Source organism: Archocentrus centrarchus, chromosome 1 (assembly GCF_007364275.1).
Source record: "Archocentrus centrarchus isolate MPI-CPG fArcCen1 chromosome 1, fArcCen1, whole genome shotgun sequence".
NCBI classification, from domain to species: domain Eukaryota; kingdom Metazoa; phylum Chordata; class Actinopteri; order Cichliformes; family Cichlidae; genus Archocentrus; species Archocentrus centrarchus.
The window spans coordinates 4,818,317-4,839,268 of NC_044346.1; the positions used below are offsets into that span (position 1 = coordinate 4,818,317).

The window sequence follows — 20,952 nt, forward strand, 5'->3', positions numbered from 1 at the left end:
TGCATATTCAGGAACTATGGAAAGTTGGGTCCGTCTCACATCCAGGTAATGCAGGTCTGCTGTCATCCGACGATTTCACGGCGCAGGGCTTCAGCAGGGAACCAGATTATATCCCGAAAACGGCGCTGCAGCGGCTCCGCTCGTTGCCATGGAAACTCGTCGCGACTCTTTGATCCACCCGACGTCCGTGTCTGGGCCGGCCCGGCCTGTTCCCACGAAGTATGGCGGACGATCGCTGCACTTCGACTACCGTTCTGATGTATCAGGCATCTGCTGCTCGAAGATACTGCATTCAGAGGTCCAAGATAAGATGTTCGGGCGCCAATTTGTAACGTCTGGGTTGTGTTCGGTGGTGAAGAGGAGGCGGCGGGCAGCCAAAAAAAACGCACAAGCACACTGGCACTGAGAATTTCAGTATTGCCCTTTTAATAAATGTAATCTTCACAACCTTATGAAGCCCGGTTGAACGGCTGCTACATAAACACACATGAAAACGAGCAGTGTTCATACAACCTATGACGGTACAAAAATAAGGAAAAGGAAAAGGTCCGCCTCAATCCAAAATGTCCGTCTGCAAAACACATCTCCCGCGCTCTCTACTGAGGAGCGGTGGGCGCACACTGGTGACATCATCTACACAAAAAGGCCAGACTGTCGTAAAGAGACATCACAATTACGACTGTTACACGCTCCATGTATGCCATGTATGTTAGCATCTTGCACCCTGCTGTTATGTGCTGGATTGTCTTAGGAGCATCTCTGCACAGCCTGCAGAGATGCCTCTGACCTGGAGTTTTGCCTTGTGTGGTAGACCCTATCGATCTTGTTAGATTGAATTTAGAGCTTGATCCTGTGCTGCCTCTGTGCTGTCTGTCAGTCCACAGTCCTGTTAATCCTGTACAATTCTAGGCATTCCAGGATCCATGTGTGTGCTTTAAGTGCTCAAAGTAGAAAAGCACTCTATAAGAACCAGTCCATTCACATTATTGGTCAAACTTTAATCAAACTCACCTAATGGGTCTTTATTCAAATTATGCTCAAGGTCAGCACCACATTTGTGATTTTATTGTCACAAGAACCGCTATTCCTCAAGAGTATTGGCCAGATATTGTTCACAGCAGGAGATGACTGCCCCTCCCTGAGCCTGGTTCTGCCGGAGGTTTCTTCCTATTAAAGGGAGTCATTCGTTCCCACTATCACCAAGTGCTTGCTCATAGAGGGTCATTTTGATTGTTGGGTTTACTCTGTATTGGTCTGCATGGTCTTTACCTTAACTTACAATAGTCTGTAAGTGAAAGTAGATCAGTGAACAAAGTTTAGTCCAAAAACTGTGTGTAGCAGCTGTCACAGTCGATTAGAATAGAGAAGGATGTGACTGATAGAAGTTCCTCTTTATCTAGAAATAAGGACCATAATAGGTAAGATAACATTTATTTTTAGACTCCGTCTTTTTAGTGAGCCACACGATTGCAGGAAATGTTGGAATAGTGTACATACACGGTACACTATTCCATAAGCTTATAAAGAGCTAAAATTAATATTGAGCAGGTTATCAAGAATGTTGTTTTATTTATTTTTTATTTATTTTTATTGGAATTGAATGAGAGTACAAGTCTCTCATTTTCCCTTGCTAGAAAGTTTAATAAGGATGTCTGGGCAACACTGAAGAGGTACTTTAAACCAACACCATTTTGGAAAAAGGTGGAAAAAGAGGTGTGTCCTGGGTGTGACATGGGGGGGGGGGGGGGGGGGGGGGGGGGGGGGGGCACGTGTGAGCAAAGCCATTAGTTTTGGGGGCTGATCTCTGGAAGTGAACCTGTACCTCTTGTACTAATTTTGGTGTTAACACACCATTAAACTAATCCCTCAATTTAATAGAAAATAATTAGAGGGCTGTATGTGGTCTGACCACAACATTCAGTCTCAGATGTACTGGCTTCATACTTAATAATCACATGAAAAAGAAGGAAGTGTGACTTCTGCCTTCTGCTTACTGAGCTGATCAGACAGCAGCATTCACTTTAAACAGGACATCATTCTCTGTGGTAAGTAGAAGCTGTTTTTAAGGGCTCATTTTTATAGAGTTTTTCTTTGCTGTCAAACACAACGCTGACTTTCTGTCACACACAGATGAAAGGAGCAGCTATGAGTTTAACTGCGGCAGTGAGCGGATTTGTTGCACTTCTCATTGTGTCAGGTACTGTACATCTAACTCTCACAGTGAAGAGCTGTCAGTGCACGATTTTAAAAACACGTAGATGTGATAATTAAAATCATCACGTGTTTCTTATGAAGTGATATTTTTATGCTGGTAAACTGCTCTCTGCAGACTTTTACAATATTCACACATTCTGCATCTCTGTATCTTTTTTTTTACCTCAACATGCCTGTGCTGTGTAACGCTGTGTAAAAACTGCTCCGCTGTTTGAAATGACTTTATAACTGGGACTGAGAGTAGCTTATCTGAAGGATTTAGTAACTGTGTCTGTACTAAAAAAAGGGAAACAAACCCCGGCACTTCATTTTCTTTAAGTTTCTCTTCTCTGTTTGGTTTGCAGTAAATAAGCTCTCACTGATCTTTTCGTCATGTACAGCAGTAGCAGCGGGCAGCATAGATAGCACTGCTGCCTCACACTTACAACAACATCTAGAAGGTCTGGGTTTGATTCCACCTTGGCCCAGGCCTCTCTCTGTGTGGACTTTGCATGTTCTCCTTGTGTCTGCATTGGGTTTCCTCCCACAGTCCAAAAGCATGCACTTACTGGAGTTAGGTTAATTGGTTTCCTAAATTGCCCATGAATGTGAATTTTTGTCCATCTCTATTATGTTGGCCCTGCGACAGGAATAGGAATAAACTTTATACAAATGTTTCCTTTAATAATGATGCTGCGGCTGTGATTGGAGTGTCTGATGTGCTCTGTGTTGCAGTGGTACAGGGTCAGAATGGCTGGTCAGTGACTTACACTTCTGCTCAGATCTGTGCTCTTAAAGGATCAACAGTGGACATGCTCTGCAGCTACAGTTACCCTTCCACAGTACACAATATAACCCCTACAGTTCAAGACAGATTTTGGTTTGTTAAAAACAATGAGAAACCTGTGCATCTGAAAGCACATTCACATCGATTTGAGTACCGCTTTCATGAGAATGACTGCACTCTAAGGATCACAGGCCTGAGAGAGAGAGACTCAGCGGAGTACAAGTTCAGGTTCAAGACAAATCAGGATGGTGGAAGTTTTACTGGGTCACCTGGAGTCGCTTTGACTGTCACAGGTGAGATTGTCATTGGGATGCTGATTGTTTTGTTTTTAGTCATGTAGCTTTGAAATCATGATTTTTTTTTGTTCTTTCTTCACACATCCAGACCTCCAGGTAAAGGTGAGAAGATCATCAACCCAGACAGAGCTGCAGTGTCACACCAGCTGTCATGTGACTGATCCTCCTTCATATGTTTGGTACAATAAAGGACAGAAACTGAAGGAAGAAACATCTTCCCTCAGAGTCTCTGTCAGAGATGATGACAGCAGCTATTCCTGTGCTGTTAAAGGACACGAGGATCACCGCGCTGCTCCAGTGTGTGAGTTCACTCCACAGTGTCATCATAAAGATCTCAAACCTGTAAAATATTTCAAATCAAAAGCCTCTCTGTGTTTAAAGTCTCCTTTTTGGTCTCCCTTCGATCTTTCAGTTTCTCCAAAGCTTTACTATATGTTAGTGAGTCCCTCTGCTGAAACAGTGGAGGGCAGTTCAATAACTCTGAACTGCGGCTTTACTGCTAACCCAGCAGCTAATTACACCTGGTACAAGGGGAACAGCCAAAGATATCTCAGTGAAGGGACAGTCCTTGGCTTGGAGTCCATCCAGCCCTCTGACTCAGGAGAGTATTACTGCACAGCTGAGAATGAGCTGGGGAGGACATCTGAATCCATCTTTATTAATGTGAAATGTGAGTAAATCAGCTTTAATAATCATTTTGCTCAAACACATTCACTTTGTTTCAACATCATCGTGCTATAAAGTGGGTGATCAGAGTTGTTGAGGATGGCTCCAAATGTCTTTAGTGTGTATTTTTCCATCACCTCTCCCAGTGTGTCCAGTCTGGCTCCAGCTTTCCTCACTAGTGTGTCCAGTCTCCTTACAGCCTTGTTGATGCCACCCCTGCAGACTGCAGCATGGAACAGCATACTGCAGCCACCACAGACTGATAAAACATCTTCAGCATTTTACTGCAGATGTTGAGAAATCTCAGTTTTCTTAACAAAAAGAGACGCTCTGCCCCCTTTTTGTGTAGGTTGTCTGTATTCAGGGACCAGTGCAGTTTGCTATCTCGGTGTAGACCTACACATTTATATTTTGTTACCACCTCTATGTCCACCTCACAAACTTTCACAGGTTGGAGAGGGTGTCTTAATCTTCAGAAATCTACTATCATTTCCTTGGTCTTGGAGGTGTTCACTCTGAGGTGGTTTTTGAAAGCTTTAACAACATCCCTATATTCAGATTCCTGTCCATTCCTGATACACACACAACAATGGCAGCATCATCTGAGGATTTCTGGATGTGGCAGCACTCAGAACTGTATTTGAAGTCTGCTGTATACAATGTGAAAAGGAGCCGGGACAGTCCCCTGTGGAGCCCCCGTGCTGCTCATTAATAGTCTAAAATCAAATAGTCTGTGATCCAGGAAACAAAGAATCTGCATCATCTCTGGGAGCTTTTACTATACACACAAAAAAGGAATCAGTTCCTTTTTTTTTTGTTTGACATTTCTGTTTTCAGTATAATCCACCATCAGGGATCTACACAAAACATGTGAATATGCGCTGCCAGTCACTTCAACATTCCTCCAAAGATTTCAGTGCCAAACCGAGCACAGAGAAACACACACAGGGGTTGTAATGAGTTACATTTGCTTTTGTGGAGTTTTCTAAAAGTAAATCACCTTTAATTAAGTTAAGCTGCATTCAAAATTACAACACAAATGTGCCATCATTGTGTAGTTCAGGATTTTTGGAATAAACCATTGAAATCATTATTGTATCAATTTCAATCACTGTATTTTGTATTTAATCTCCTCTCTTAGCCCTTCTCCTTCAACTGACATTTAACATATTTAAAGTGGTTTAAAGCAAACATTAGCAGCACAGAAATCAGGGAACATTTGTTGAGCTGCGTGAGGAGATTCACACAGTGAGAAGTTAATTCATTCTCTTATCTTCACCTCCAGATGCTCCAAAAGTTGCAACTGTGTCAGTGAGTCCCTCTGCTGAGATAGTGGAGGGCAGCTCAGTGACTCTGACCTGCAGCAGTGAGGCTAACCCAGCAGCTAAATACACCTGGTACAAGAAGAATAAGCGTAAACCTCTAAGTGTAGACACACAGCTCGTCTTCAGCTCAATCCAGCCCTCTGACTCTGGACAGTATCACTGTAGAGCTTACAACCAAGTGGGGGAGACATCTGAATCCATCTCTATTCATGTGAGATGTGAGTGAAACTAATCTCTACATCAGATAGCTCTGAAACTCCTCTCATTGGTAGCGTTACCTCCTCGTTATTTGCATGAAATAACAACCAGTCGCATCATTCTGTTTTCTCTCAGATCCTCCAAAGCTTGTCTCAGTGTCAGCGAGTTCTTCTAATGAAATCAAGGAGGGCCGTTCAGTAACTCTCACCTGTAACAGTGATGCTAATCCAGCAGCTGAACACTTCTGGTACAAGGATGGTGATCCAAACCCTCTCAGTAATGAACGGCAGCTCTCCTTCAGCTCCGTCCAGTCCTCTGACTCTGGAGAGTATTTCTGTGCAGCTGAGAACAACCTGGGGAGGAGGACATCTGAATCCATCTTTATTGTTGTGATATGTGAGATAAACAAGTTCTTTTTTTTTTTCTTTTTCTTTAGAGAAATTCTACAAATTCACAAATTACTTTCAGTATTTCTGAGTTTTCTTAACCTTTAAGAGCTGCTTTCTTCATGTGTCACCCACTGAATAGCTCCATTGGTGTCAGTGGTAAGCAGTTCAGTGGCGTTGCTGGTTAATCAATAATTGCTGATGATTAAGGAGAAACATAGACGCAATTTATTCTGCTTTTGTATGCTATTCTTCCCTTGAAAATTAAGACATAACCCATTATGAACTCAGGTAATGACAATTATTTAGTCTCACTGCAAAAATAGAAAATCGCTATTACATTTTATAAATGTAATAGCAGTAGGTATTTCATATACACTGATTTTTATAGACCTTTTGCATAAACAGGATACATTTTATTCTATTTCTTTTTCAGTTTTAGATCTAGAATCCCGATGTAAACTTTTTCATTCAGACAGTCTATGTTCACAGCTTTCGTTTGTAGAGGCTCAGCCAGCTTTTCCACAAGTACAACCACCATGAAAGGTTGAACTTACATTTATGTTAAGTTGATAAGGTAATAAATTCATAACATAATCCAAGGACACTCACCTTTATGCTCAACACCATCCAGATCTCCTCACTGTGCAGCTCCTGTGGCATTCGACTCATAGTTCAACCTTTCTGGGACCAATAACATGGTATTATTCATTTTTCTCCCTCAGATGGTCCAAAGTTTCTCTCCGTGTCAGTGAGTCCCTCTGGTGAAATCCAGGAGGGCAGCTCAGTGACTCTGACCTGTAGCAGTGACGCTAACCCAGCGGCTAATTACACCTGGTACAAGGAGGATGGCCAGGCGCCTCTTATTGTAGAACCACAGCTCGTCTTCACCTCCATCCAACCCTCTGATTCTGGAGAGTATTACTGCACAGCTGTGAACAAAGTGATGACGTCAGCAACTGAATCCGTCTCTGTTGATGTGATGTGTAAGTGAAACAGTTTTTAAAAGCCACATTTAACCAGTGACTGTCATTATTTTAGGGCTTTCTTTGCCGATAAGATCAGTTTTCATCTCAGACTGCTTCATGATCAGTCAGCTGCTGTAGGTTACTGAGCAGCTCCGCTGATGAAAATATTACTCACAGAGAATTACTCTGCTGTGAGTTTTATTATCGTTTGACTTTAATTTAGACTCATACATTTGTCTCAGGTGATGCAGCGTTCTGGTGAGATAGAGAACAGCAGTTCAGCAGTGCAGTGACTTTGCACTGCTGACCTTTGCACTAATCAAGGCTCTGTGAAGTTTGAGAAAAAAAAATATATGGCAGTAAGATTTATTTTAAATATTCTTTTTGTAATCATCATTTACAAAATGTATCCAAACCTTTCCTCTTTTCTTTTTTTAATGGACACAAGCTATTACCTTCAATATAAAGCAACTCATGAATGAAATTATCATATTAGTGCACTATTTACACATAAAACAGCTAGAAAACATTCCTAACCAAACTAACATTAGACACACAGAGTTGTTTGAATAATTCAACCTTTGTAGGAACTGATAAGATTAGTCCCTGTGTTTCCTCCTCCAGATGCTCCAAAGCTTCCCTCTGTGTCAGTGAGTCCCTCTGCTGAGATAGTGGAGGGCAGCTCAGTGACTCTGACCTGCAGCAGTGATGCTAACCCAGCAGCTAATTACACCTGGTACAAGGAGGATGATCAAACACCTCTCAGTAAAGAGTCACAGCTCATCTTCAGCTCCATCCAGCCCTCCGACTCAGGAGAGTATTACTGTAAAGCTGAGAACCACCTGGGGATGCCAACGCCACAATACATCTCTATTGATGTGACATGTGGGTAAAACAGACTATTTTAGTGTAATTTTGGTTATTTATTTATAATAGGTAAAATTCAGATAGGTTTGGTGATTCATACAATATTGAATCAAGACATTTACTGTAGATGAAGTATCACAGCAAAACACTTTCAGCATGGAGTGAAGCTTTTTGAGACCACTGAGTGCACTTTCAAAGAAAAGCATGTTAGAGAGTCACTCCCTCATATTCATTTTCCCCTGGAAGAAAAGTTCATTACAGCAGACATACTGTACCTGTGTTATTGAAGGAACAGGTACACAAGTCAAAGCAATGTTAACGACCCATTAGTTTGCCTGTATCTGTGAATCTGTCTGTGCCAAATGCTGGAATATTTCACATCCTTGGAACATTTAATACATTATCCAGTAGTGCCTGGCAACTATTTTCAGACCCCAGTGGCTTCTCTGTATTTCACTGACAACACATAATTGAAGATCTGAGCAACATCAGCTTAACATTTATAGTCACAGGCCAGCGAGCCCCTCTGTTGAATGATGAAAAGGGTGTTTCAGTGTGGATTTATTGCCATGTGCTGTGTATGAAAAAGTGGATTGAAACTATATTGGTGAAAGTCTGCCACGTGTTCTCCTCCAGATGCTCCAAAGCTTCCCTCTGTGTCAGTGAGTCCCTCTGCTGAGATAGTGGAGGGCAGCTCAGTGACTCTGACCTGCAGCAGTGATGCTAACCCAGCAGCTAATTACACCTGGTACAAGGAGGATGAAGACTCACCAAAAACATCAGGACAGAACTTCACCATCACTGACTTCAGACCTGAACACAGTGGGAGGTATTACTGTGAAGCCCAGAACACCAGAGGACGTCATAACTCCACCTTACAGCTGACTGTCGTATCAAGTAAGTTAAATCTGATTTGTTGATGAAGGGGAACTTCTAAACCCTCTGCTTCTGTGTTCTGCTCGTTTGGCACAGTTCTTGTGAAATTCCTGTTTAGGGTGAAATAATGCTGCTAGGTTGTGTTTGTGTGTCACAAAGAACACACGCGTGAAGTTCTCTGTTCATATTTACAAAAAGGGGAATAATATTTAGTGCTGTCCATAACAATTCATGGTTAGTTTTGGGTTATCCTCATTAATAAAATAAAATATTTACTTTAAAAAAGTTAAATTAGGGTCACAAATTGCCACCCTGTTAAATCTAATTTATTTGATTTATGTTTTTAGCAGCATGGAAATTAGCAGCTGTTTCAGTCCCTGCTGTTCTGCTGGCTCTCATACTCTCATACTCTGTCATCCTGTGGATCATGTGAGTGGATCTTAAGCGTCATTTAGTTTAACTTGTAATTCCAGTGACTTTAGCGCTTTGGTTTAACCACTGAAATGAATCCTCCTGACCAGAAAAAAAAGATCCTCCAAGCAAAAGCAGCCTGAACCTGGAGAGAGAACAGATACCAGTGAACAGGTGAGAGATGATGAATTACTCCAGCTGAACTGCAAAGGAAGTGAGTGTGTCATCCCCATTAAAATGAATCACAGTTTTTGCCTCCCAACACGTTTTCTGGAATAGAAAACAATTCTTGAAGGTTTCTGGAAAATCTTGTGTTGAATACTTTGATTAGTTAGGAACAGAAATGAAACCAACAATAACTGCACCATAACCCTCACTCAGAATGTGTCTGCATCACTATAAAAACAAGTCAAATATTGAACCAGTATACGTTCTCTCTGTCATAGGAAACTGCATGCATACATATTATTTTTTGCAGATGATAACAAGATATGTGAAGGACTCCTACTCAGTGGAGCCCAGATGATATTAAGGCATGGATGGTTCTAAACTTCCTAAATTTTAATGGAAAATAAACAGTGGTGATGGTTTTGGAGGAATTCTGTGACTTCTTTGGTAGATCTGGGTTCACTGGCACACTATCTTAATCCAGTGATCACAAACTCAGGTCAGGAGTCAGATTAGAGTCCAACCTGAAGCTCAGTAACAACATTAAAGCTGTAGTCAAGTCGAGCATTTCTCACCTGAGGCCGCCGGCATAATGAAGCCAGTTCTCCAGAGGTGAGACTTTAAAATAGTAATCTACGACTTTGTTACCACTTAGCTGGATTACTGTAATGCACTCAGTGCTCCCTAATTTGCAAGGTGTCACTGCCGCCATGGATCTGCATACTTCACCGGGCACAGAGTTTAGACTGCACATCTTCACACAAACTTCCCTGGGATTGCCTGCGAGGCAAACATCTATACTATGGAGTCACTATCTGTGCATATAAAATAGTTAACATTATTTTCCAATTGCTACAGGTGCAACCAGAGGAGGACAGTGCTACCTGCGCTAGTGTCTACTTTTGCAACCACCGGGTAGACCCCGTCTGCTCCATCAGGACGGCAGCTCAGACCAAAAGACACAAGAAAACAGAAGAAGAAGAAGAAGGGATGGTCGAACGTGCTGCACACGCATGAGTGGCTCCTCGCATCATCAGATATATCAGACTTAATGGCAGCTCTTTTCAGACTGTTTTTGGGTTTCTTGTGATCACTGTTCACTTATTGGTATATTTTACATTAATATCACATCTGCAGAATCCAGACCCCAAGTCAGGAAGCTGCAGAGGATCCACCTGCTCTGTCCAGCACAGGCAGCTAACCTCCTACAAATCCAACTCTCTAGCCTGAGTCATGGTAATGATTTAAAGTCTGTATAAAAGGAAACAGTGAGCTTTATGTACAGTGTGCATGCAGTCCTGCTGACAGCTTTGCCCATCATTCATTTCAAAGATAAATTTAAATTTGACTGATGTCCATCTTTCTCTCTCCTACCGTACACCGGCAGCTCTGGTATGTAGTTGAGTAACATCCATCACCAGCTTTCCCTCTGCTGACTAACAGCTGATTTTGCTCAATAATGATACTAAAACAAAGGCACCACTCTCAGGAATGATCTCCCAGGAAGTTACACAAAACACAATCCAAACCACTTAGCTCAATAAAATGTGGGAGAAAAAGCTCAAAAAGTTGAAAAAATTACACTAAAGAAGAAACATATAATAAGAAGCTTAAATATAAAATTAATGTGGGTATTGTTTTGTGATGCATCTGCATGTTGCAGCAGGCAGAAATCAAACACTGTGTTGTGCGAGAGCCCTGCCCCGCATGGGAGCCATGAACACAAAGACACCCCAAAGCTTTGAAACTAATGAGCTATGACGAGCTCCTTCCTTGAGTGAAAACATAAGTGGATCATGCATCCTGGCTTTCGGGCTTATAAAAGTGCTGTTCATGAAGCCTAAACTTTTTTCTTGTGTCAGTAACAGCTTTACCTGAGCTGAGTGTCTGCCTGTCTCAGCGTAAACAGATAATAACAGCTTAAATAGCTGATAGTATAGAAAAGCTAAAAAATATCACTTTTAGTCGCTCTGTAAATTACATGTAACAAGCTTTTTAAATATCTTACTTAAAAAATACATAAATATTCTTTTCCTGATCTACTTGTAGTTTCCTTGTGCTGCCAGCAGATGGGAGCAAAGAACAATTCTGTCAAGTTTCTGTTCCCTCTTTATGAACTATAATATTACCACATTATTTTTACACCATCTGTTTATATTGTATCAAGTAATCAATTTAGTATTCAATTTTCATTGATGCATATTTACATAACTTCAGAATTGCTACTGCTTAACCACCAAATCAGCTTTACACTGTTTTTCTTGTATGTCATTCTGACTCTATAGCATAGAGAATTATTATGTCCCTCTTTTTGTTCATTGTTTGTGTTTACATTTTCTCTCTCTTTCTTTCTTTCTTATTTACCAGGTCGTTTTAAAGGGTTTTGTGTTTTATTGAGATGTCACAGACCTTACAGTGCGAATGCTCTGATTGAAAGTCCCTAAGTATGTGAACAATGTCACGAGTGTTATACAGCACAGTGTGTAAAATAACTGTTTTAAATCCAACAAATAATGTGAATAAAGTTCATTGGTATTTTGCATTAAATACAGCCTTTTTTTTAAATACATAGTTCTCCATTTTCAAAGGCTCAAAAGTAATTAGAGAATTGATTGACAGGCACCCCCCCCCCAAAAAAAAATAAATAAGAAGATAAAAAATGTGGAGTTGATTTCAAAGTGAGGTAGCAAAAACTAATAATCTGACAATAATCTGGTGCATTCTTAAACAGAAGGAACGCAGGCCTGAAATACCGCCTAAAAAAACCCTGTCACAGCAAACTAAGTCAAAAACAGTCTTGAGGAGATGAGTGTATCATGAGTGTATGAGTGTATCATTGTTAAGGTCTACAATAAAGAGACATCTTCATGAATGGAAATAAAGAGGCTTCACGACAAGGTGCAAACCACCGCTTACACTCAAGAACACCAAGTCCAGGTCACTAGTGACCAATCAAACCGGGTCAACAGTGTTTACTGACGATGGGACCGAATAAAGTTTAATCCAAAATCTGTGTCACTTAACAGATCACAGCCGGTCAGACTAGAAGAGCACGTGACTGCTAAAAGTCCCTCGTTGTCTAAAAAGGTACATTTGAAGTAACTGCTAATCATTATCATTTATTATAGTCCTTCTTTTTTTACCTGAGACTTGACCTGTGATGTGACACACACTGCAGATCTCTTTAGACCTTATCTGTTACTAATAAAACTACACATCTAAAATGTCGGCGCTACTGAAGAACGCAGAGCAGCAGTGATGCTGAACCAACAGCCAATTACACCTGATACAAGGAGAAGGAAGACTCAGCAAAAACATCAGGACTGATCTTCACCACCCTTGACTTTACTGCTGAACACAGTGGGGGGTAGCTCGACCATAGCTCCACCTTACACTCGGCTGCTGTGCAATTAATTGGGGATAAATTAACTTCTCTTTTTTGAATTCATTGATGAATTTATAGCTGTTGCGCTTCGTTTTTTTCTGCCTGATGCCGCATTTTCATTTCTTAATGTTGATTAAAATTAGTTGCTCGAGCCACAGAGAACAATTCACTCTCACATTCAAACCTAAAACCAATTTAGAAAGACCAGATAACTTGGGACTGTGGAAGGAAGCTGGAGTTCCCACAGAGAACCCATGCAAGCACAGGGAGAACGTGGAAATACCACACAGAAAGACCCCAGCCTGGACTTGAACCTAAGACACCTTCATGGTGTGAAGCAACAGTGCGAACCACCATACACCCGCGCTGAATATCTTTTTGTGTAACTTTAATTTATTCTGGCAAGTCATTTAAATTTATAATTACAACCTGGCAAAATGCAACATCATGGGAGTGGGTCTAAAAAGAATCAAAACAGCAGAACACATCTGAGAACATTTTAACACATCCACAACTTATATATGAACACAACAAGCAACACAATGTATTAAACAAACAGCAGTAGCAGGAAATGCAACAGTAAAGCTCGAGTTGCACACAGGAACATACAGGCGATGAAGCTGATAGTGGAAATTAAGCTCCATTAATACAGATGCAGTTTGCTCAAATCACAAAATTAAAGTGACAAAATGAGTTGGGCCATTGTTTTTATTCCACATCTGAGCAGTTTCTCCAGCTGAAGCCACTTAAAAAGCTAAAGTCAATAAAATGACTTCACTCACAAGTTTCTTATGGCTCAGTTTCCAACACTGACTCAATGGCTCATTGTCTACATTCATTTTTCTCTGCTCTTCATTTTAATGTTGACAATAAACCCACTGCTCAGAGCACCGTGCAGCTTTCACTCACACATCAGGCAGTTAATCACAGTGCTGTGAAAGCACCACAGCTGGTTCTGGAGGTGTAACACTGTTTCATTGTTTCAGATGTCCACAAACAAGACATGGGACAAAAAAAATCATAGTTTTTCTTTCTCTTTGAACTGCCTTTTCTTGTATCATTGTATTATTTTAATTAAGGTTACAGATGAGATATTTTCACTTATTAAAAACAATTATCAGAAGAATTGTTTAAAACAATGTGTTCATGATGCCTTTCACATTTGAAGTAACACAAAAAAATGCCAATTTCTTTTTTTTTGCATTTGTTAAAGGATTTATGATAATTATTAAAATGCATTTTTTTTCTCCAGATGCCAAATTTACAAAAGAATCAAAATTAATTTCCAAGGTATGCTATGACTGTGAGCACATCTCGACATCTCTCTATACATTAATCACAACAAATACAAATAGATAAAGTTTCAAAGCATGACGCTAGAGATGTCTAACTTCACTGAAACTGGAAGCACACAATTTAGTAGCTAACAAAGCTAAAATAACACCAGTAAATATAAAGATAACACCGAGTTGTAATGACTTCTTACAGGAATTATTACTCCCCTGCTGAATATAACTTTCTTTCAGTCACTGATGTGTAGAAAAGACCAGACTGTGCCAAAATATGACTATATCATTATTTATCTACCGTGAAATTCCTCGGCTGTGATACAGATATGAATTAAGTGAGACACAAACATGAAGGAATGTCTCAAATTTTATAAAAAAAAAAAAAAAAAAAAAAATTATAGCTTCCAGCATAAAGACAACAGCAAAAAAAAAAATAAATAAAATATATGAATCCAGGAGATTTCGAGGCCCTGGGAGTATCTACCCCCACCCCCACCCTCGCTCTCTTTGATCTCAGGTGGGTGTGGGTTTGTCATGAGGCCAGTTCTGCCTCCACACAGACTTCAACACCAACTTCCTGGAAGTTCTAGGAAATGGTTCATTCCTCCACTCCTGTGCATGCTGCTGGACCTTAGTGTGTATACTAATTCATTTGTTAAAGCTCAGCAGCTTTGAAGGGCAGATGCTCATTTAGAGTTTCTGCTGTGAACACAGAAGCAAAATTCTGCTTTAGGACTACTGAAAAATGTCTCTTTCTCTTTCTGTTTACTGAATGCAAAACATTTACAGAGTCGCCTGTAATTTTACTTGTGAAACCACAGGCTGTGATAACATGCAGCTCGAAGACATAACCAGCTTTCTTTAACTCTCATTGTTAATGAATAAGAAAAGAACATGTTTAGAACTACAGGGGGGTTAAATGACACTTACTGTACACGATTATTCCACCGTGTGTGTGGTATTATATTGTGACTTTGTGACTAAATGCTCCTGAATGATGTTTAACCTAAAATGTGTGTGTGCACTTTTTAGTCAGCCAATCAGAATAGAAGAACATGAGACTGATCACAGTTCCTCTTCATTTACTCAAGATAAAATATTTTTGGATTATGGTTTCATGCAAAATACAATAAAACAAGCTGTGACATAACTGTCTGACTACAGCTCACTCAAATTGTTGAACTTTGTTTGTTCCATAGATTTTATTTTAATTATCTGATGTGAACACACGTTTTTTTTCCCCCCTTCTCTTTGCATCTGACTTTTAAAAGTATCAGTAAAACAGAGCTGTTTGGCTGAATCAGAAAGTAGGAAATGTTTGTGTGTGTGTGTGTGTGTGACATGCAAATCAAAGAGCTGAGTTAACATCCTCTGTGACAATAATGCAAATGAGAAGAAAGCTGGGAAAATGACTTCTACAAACTGGTGTGCGGTCGACCACAAACAGCAGATGCCCTTCAGGATCACAGCGTTCTCCTTCCAGGATTTATTTTGTTCCATTCACTTCACACATCTGCTGGGGTGTCACTGTCTCTGACACCAGACCGAGAGGCAAGAGGAGCAGCAATGGCTGCACCAGCAGCAGCCAGTAAATGTGCAGTCCTCCTTCTCTTTGCACAAGGTACTGTAGATCTATATATATTTATATACTAATATTAAATATCATAGTATAGTTTTATAGTATGCTTTTTAAAACATTATACATATAGTTTTATTGTTTTCCTTCCATGTCAGACCATTATCTATGGCTGTCTCCAATCATATTGTAATATCTACTCAATACAATATCTAGATAGGGTAGATACCTTTAACACCCAATTTCAAACACCTTGAAGAAAAGTGATTGATTTTAAAAAATGCTTCTTTTCTGCTAGTTTTAAGGTCACTGCACAATCTGCAATTCAGTCTGTGGTTGATTATGGTGATGCTGTCTATGAGCATGCTTCCCTCTCTGGTGTCCTCACTCGTCATTGTATACCTTATACACAAAATTGGGATATTCTTCATTAAAAAATAGAAGGCATCAGCACAGCATGGTGTTTTTAAGATTTAAAAATACCCAAGTATCTCCACTCCTTTGGTTTTTTTCTTATTTAAATATAGTCCTTACATTTTTTTGTGGTCCCTGGACATTACAACAATAGTGCTACTGCTTATTCACCTCTTGTGTACTTGAAAAACCCGGGCTCAATCATTCTGCTCCATAGAAAAGAAATGGGCTACATAAGCTGTGACACTACATGTATTCATTTAATTTTACAAGGTCATATTTACTGTGTTTTTTTTTTTATGCATTTTTGGCCACAGTGGCTTTTATGGGCAGTGGAGAGAGACAGGAAATGGGGGAAAGATACAGGGGAAGACACGCGGGCAAATTGGCGACAAGCTGGGACTCGAACCCGCGCCGCTCGCACCGCAATGCAGCATATGTATGTGGTCGCCGGCTTCGCTACTAAGCCACCCAGGCGCCCGACTGTATTATCTGTAAATATGTCCAGATCAGCTGGGCGTGGTATTTTCTTGCTCTGCAAAGTACCCACTGAACTTCCAGTTCAGTTAAGCCTCAGTGCAAATGTTACGAGAACATTCACATTTCCCTTTGCTGTATGTGAAAAACATTACTGAAGGGAAGTAAATGTGGGAAAAGCAACAAAATGTATATTTTAATGAGCCTGCGCATCATGGGTGTAACGGCTTAGCAGCTACTAGAACAAAGAACACACCAAGAATACCTGTTCAATCATTAAATTTAAATCTATCAATTTCACTTTGATCTGCAACATCCACGTCTCCTTTATTAGGCTATGGCACAGTAAGTTTCACTGTTTCAGACCTTCAATGTGCAGCCATCACCTTCTAAACACACCAGCACTGAGAGCGTACTCACAAAAACACCAATTTTACTTTTATTTTTAATGTGAGCATGCGCAGAGCCGGAGGCAGAGAAGGTTGACCCGTTATCTCCAGTTTTGTCAGGAAAGTTAAGCGTGTTACAAGAAATGTCTCAGCATTTATACGTCTTAAATTCATCAGTAGAGTTTGGGAGCATGAGCCATTTTAAATAACGCAGATTGTGTTGGGAAAAATTAAGCCATTATGAACTAATCCGGATGGGATGAGCTGAGAAATGACCCGGCCTGGTCTGAATACGGTCCTCATCAGTTTTGTATCCCTCCATCCAAGTGGACCCAGTTTGCTGAGCTATTATGGAGCCTACGAGACCTGCGGGCGGATCAAGGTGCAAGGAGACTGACAGTCTGACTGCAACACTGTGTGCAGAGTTAGAAAGATATATAGATTTGATTCTAAGCTGATTATAAATCCGTGACACAATCGCTGTCATCCTTATATATTGATGACTGTAAAATATCAAACTAACATCTAAATGGCATTTCAGTGTTTGTCAGAGGAGTCACAGAGAAACTCAGAGCTTGTTGAAGAAAACCTGCCAGCGAGCAGGTTTAGGTCACAGAGTCTGTTACCACGGTAACTGAGTCTGAGTTTCCCTCATCTCAGGGTTAACAAACTCCGAGTTGTTTGCTAAACCTGTTTCCTGGAATAGGGCCTAGGTCAGATATATTGAAACTCATCTCTCCCAGATACAGATCATGTGGTTGCAGGTAATGTGGTTGCACATAATAACAACACAAAGTGGATTACCAGCAAATTTATGGCTTTGAGTTTCCAATGCCTCTGACATTCTCTGGGAAGTCAGTATGATGAGGAATTTCTACAACATACTAAATGCTGTTTCTGCTGTTTCTGGTTGTGGTTTCTGTTGTGCTGTGTGTTACAGTGGTGCAGAGTAAGAATGGCTGGGGGGTGACTTACAATCAAACTAAGATATGTGCCTCAAACGGATCAACAGTGGAAATGCACTGCACCTACAAACACCCTGCAGGTTATACCATTACAAAGACATTCTGGTGTTTATCTGACGATAAAGATCTTACGAAAAACTCCGAATACAAACGTCGGACACAGTACAACTGTGGTGCGAAGAGTTGCACTATGAAAATTGCAGACTTAAGACAGAAAGACTCACGTGAATACACGTTTCGTTTCCTAACAAACAAACCTGATGGGAAATATACCGGTACACCTGGAATCACTTTGTCTGTCACAGGTAAAATTATCTAACATTCTTACTTATTTATTTGTTTATGAACACCAGTGATATGTTGGGTCCTTTTTCACTTGTCCAGCTCTGCAGGTGGAGATAACCAAAATACGAGGAAATGAGTCTTATACCCAGGCGGGGCTGAAATGTAAGAGCAGCTGCAGTGGAGATGTTTCTTATGTCTGGCTCAAGAATGGAGAGAAGTTTGCAGAAGAAAATCCTCACACAGTGCGCCTTCATCCTAATGACAGCATCTGCTGTGCTCTGAAAGGACAGGAAAATTACTGCTCTGCTTTAGTGTGTAAGTGTAAATATATGACAGCTTCCTGTATACTTCATCTTAATCTCTTAAACAAATGATTGTTGTTCCTCCAGATCCTCCAAAGCTTCCCTCTGCGACAGTGAGTCCTCCTGGTGAGATAATGGAGGGGAGCTCAGTGACTCTGACCTGCAGCAGTGATTTTAAACCAGCTGTTATTTACACCTGGTACAAGGAGGATGGACAAACACCTCGCATTGCAAAACAGCTTGACATCACGTCCATCCAGTCATCTGACTCGGGACTTTATTACTGCACAGCTGAAAATGAGCTGGGAATCATGACATCTAAACATCTCTCTATTGATGTCAAATGTAAGTGAAAGTGGTAACGTTTGAACTCTACTTCTGTTAATCATTAAAGAACAATATGATCATTTATAACCTTAAATTTAAATGACAGGACCGTACTGTACACTGGCTAATGAGGAACCCAGTTCACTCGCTTTATGGAAGTGGAATAACGTTTTAGCCAAATCAGATTGCTGACAATTTGGCAAGATCCCCTTTTCAGTTATTCAAAGCTCTTGTTAGATTAATTGTCAGGGCAACATGGCTGCAAGCTCAAACAAACCTGGGAGCAGGTTTATTCAATGACTAAATTACGACATCCCTTAACCACAGCTGTATATTTTTGGGGTGGAGCCTGTTGTCATGGATGCATTGATTGATTGCATAACTGAAAAGAGCATTTCCAGTCATCACAGACATCTAGCACACCCTGTCTCATTACATTTAGAGAGGCACTGCTTCATTACGGAGGGCATAATTCACATATTTAATTTATTAGGACCACGTTTTAGGGGACAAAGGTGGCATTTATGCACACTTCCCTTGAACAATGACACATGAGATAAAGACATCAGATCATAACGGATGGGATATCCTGCTGCCTTAGGAATTTTACTCTGCTGATTACGCCCTCTGGTTCAAACATGGATTTATTTGATTTAATGGCACTTTTTGCTATTGACCCTCTGTTTTCGCTGCTGTTGTGATTTCGCCCGTAGCATAAAACATCTAGGACTAGTTGCACCCTCCTATTTGTCATTCCTCCAACCGCACAGTTGCTGAATGGTTTCTATTGGTTATATAATCCAGTCAATGATGACGAGAGATTGAATCTATTTTAACTAATCACTAATACACATTTTGTGGACAAAATCAACCAAAAAAACCCCAAAGCTTACCCAGGATCAGCTAATCCTGGCTCACCTGGTTTTTTAATATAATGTAACACTAGCATAGTCCCCTCTTTATAGCTAACTTACCGTATGTCACTCTTCTTGTCCAGTAACTAAGACACCAGTGGAAGGAAATGTTTTTCACCCATAAAGATTGCATATGGTGCTTTACACATGCAGAAGTATTAGGTGTTTATCTGCAACATGTAAGACTTCATTTGCATTTAATTTATGTCAGTACATCTCCTCTAGATGCTCCGAAGCTTCCCTCTGTGTCAGTGAGTCCCTCTGGCGACATAGCGGAGGGCATGTCAGTGAATCTGACCTGTAGCAGTGATGCTAACCCAGCAGCTAATTACACCTGGTACAAGGAGAATCAATCACTGCCTGCAGGATCAGAGGGCACTTATCATTTCACCCCCATCAGCTCTGAGGACAGAGGAAACTACTCCTGCAAGTCAGAGAATCAGTATGGACAGATCAGCTCTTCACCTGTATTCATAAACGTCCAGTGTAAGTAGTAAAGTGTAACCTAATCCTCTGAGGCCTAAATCATCAATGGGGACAAATCCAGCTCTTGCCCTAACTCTAACCCTCGGCGATCTGAATACGTAATTTCTGCGATATCATGAAATGCCTTGAAATGGTTTCCTCAGATACTCTGAAATTTCCCTTTGTGTGTGTGTTAGTCCCTATAGTCACACACTGAAGTTCCAGAAGTTAGATTATGGTTTCGGGTCTAAATATTCAAAACAGTCACATATTAACATTAATCTTAATATATGACTGTTATCTGCATAAAGGTAAGAAATACTGTGTTAAAGAGTAACAGTCCAACCAACGCACTAGGCCTACATTTTATGCAAGTCTACAACTCTGCAGGAATCCATATAGCAGGAGGGTGTTTCTTGTACTGGAATCAGTTTTAAGTGGATACTGTTACACACAGTAAAGTACAAGATTGCCACCATTTTGACTTCCTCTAAAATGAAAGAAAGTAACCTCAATCTAGGTTTATCTACTGGGCAAAAGAGTGTCAGTGAATTTGTAGAAATAATGCATCATTTTTGCAGTAGAAGAAATGAGTAATACAACATTATTCTGTAACATGATGTGTGGTCTGTGGTTCATCGTCAACTTTTATATAGGGGCACACAATAAGCAAGTGTTTGCCTTTCTGTATTCCATATGTTAGTATAATGAAACTCTATATGCTGTCCTCCAGATGCTCCGAAGCTTCCCTCTGTGTCAGTGAGTCCCTCTACTGAGATAGTGGAGGGAACCTCTGTGAGCCTGACCTGTAGCAGTGATGCTAACCCAGCAGCTAAATACACCTGGTACAAGGAGGGTGAAGAGTCACCAAAGGCACTGGGACAGACCTTCTCCATTGCTAACTTTAGTGCTGAAGACACTGGGGCTTACCAGTGTGAAGTCCAGAACAGCAGGGGAAGTCGTAACTCAACCGTACACTTGGCTATTGTGCAGTTAAGTGTGAATAACTGTGGTAAGGTCATT

The 20,952-nt window shown here is 40.6% G+C and overlaps 1 protein-coding gene across 1 annotated transcript; it reads left to right on the forward strand.

The window, feature by feature from the left end:
- The first annotated feature begins 2,025 nt into the window (after positions 1-2,025).
- LOC115780611 (B-cell receptor CD22-like) lies at positions 2,026-11,643 on the forward strand. The gene is made up of 13 exons (XM_030729892.1): positions 2,026-2,045; positions 2,131-2,197; positions 2,929-3,273; positions 3,365-3,577; positions 3,689-3,946; positions 5,228-5,485; positions 5,601-5,861; positions 6,577-6,837; positions 7,444-7,704; positions 8,323-8,583; positions 8,910-8,991; positions 9,084-9,147; positions 10,000-11,643. The coding sequence occupies exons 2-13, from the start codon at positions 2,131-2,133 to the stop codon at positions 10,156-10,158; spliced, it is 2,490 nt and encodes an 829-aa protein (XP_030585752.1). The 5' UTR covers positions 2,026-2,045; the 3' UTR covers positions 10,159-11,643.
- Positions 11,644-20,952: the final 9,309 nt, after the last annotated feature.

Coding starts and splice junctions, on each gene's coding strand:
- LOC115780611 (XM_030729892.1), top strand. CDS start 2,131: ATGAAAGGAGCAGCTATGAGTTTAACTGCGGCAGTGAGCGGATTTGTT. Junction 3,947..5,227: donor CATCTTTATTAATGTGAAAT/GTGAGTAAATCA, acceptor CTTCACCTCCAG/ATGCTCCAAAAGTTGCAACT. Junction 6,838..7,443: donor CGTCTCTGTTGATGTGATGT/GTAAGTGAAACA, acceptor TTCCTCCTCCAG/ATGCTCCAAAGCTTCCCTCT.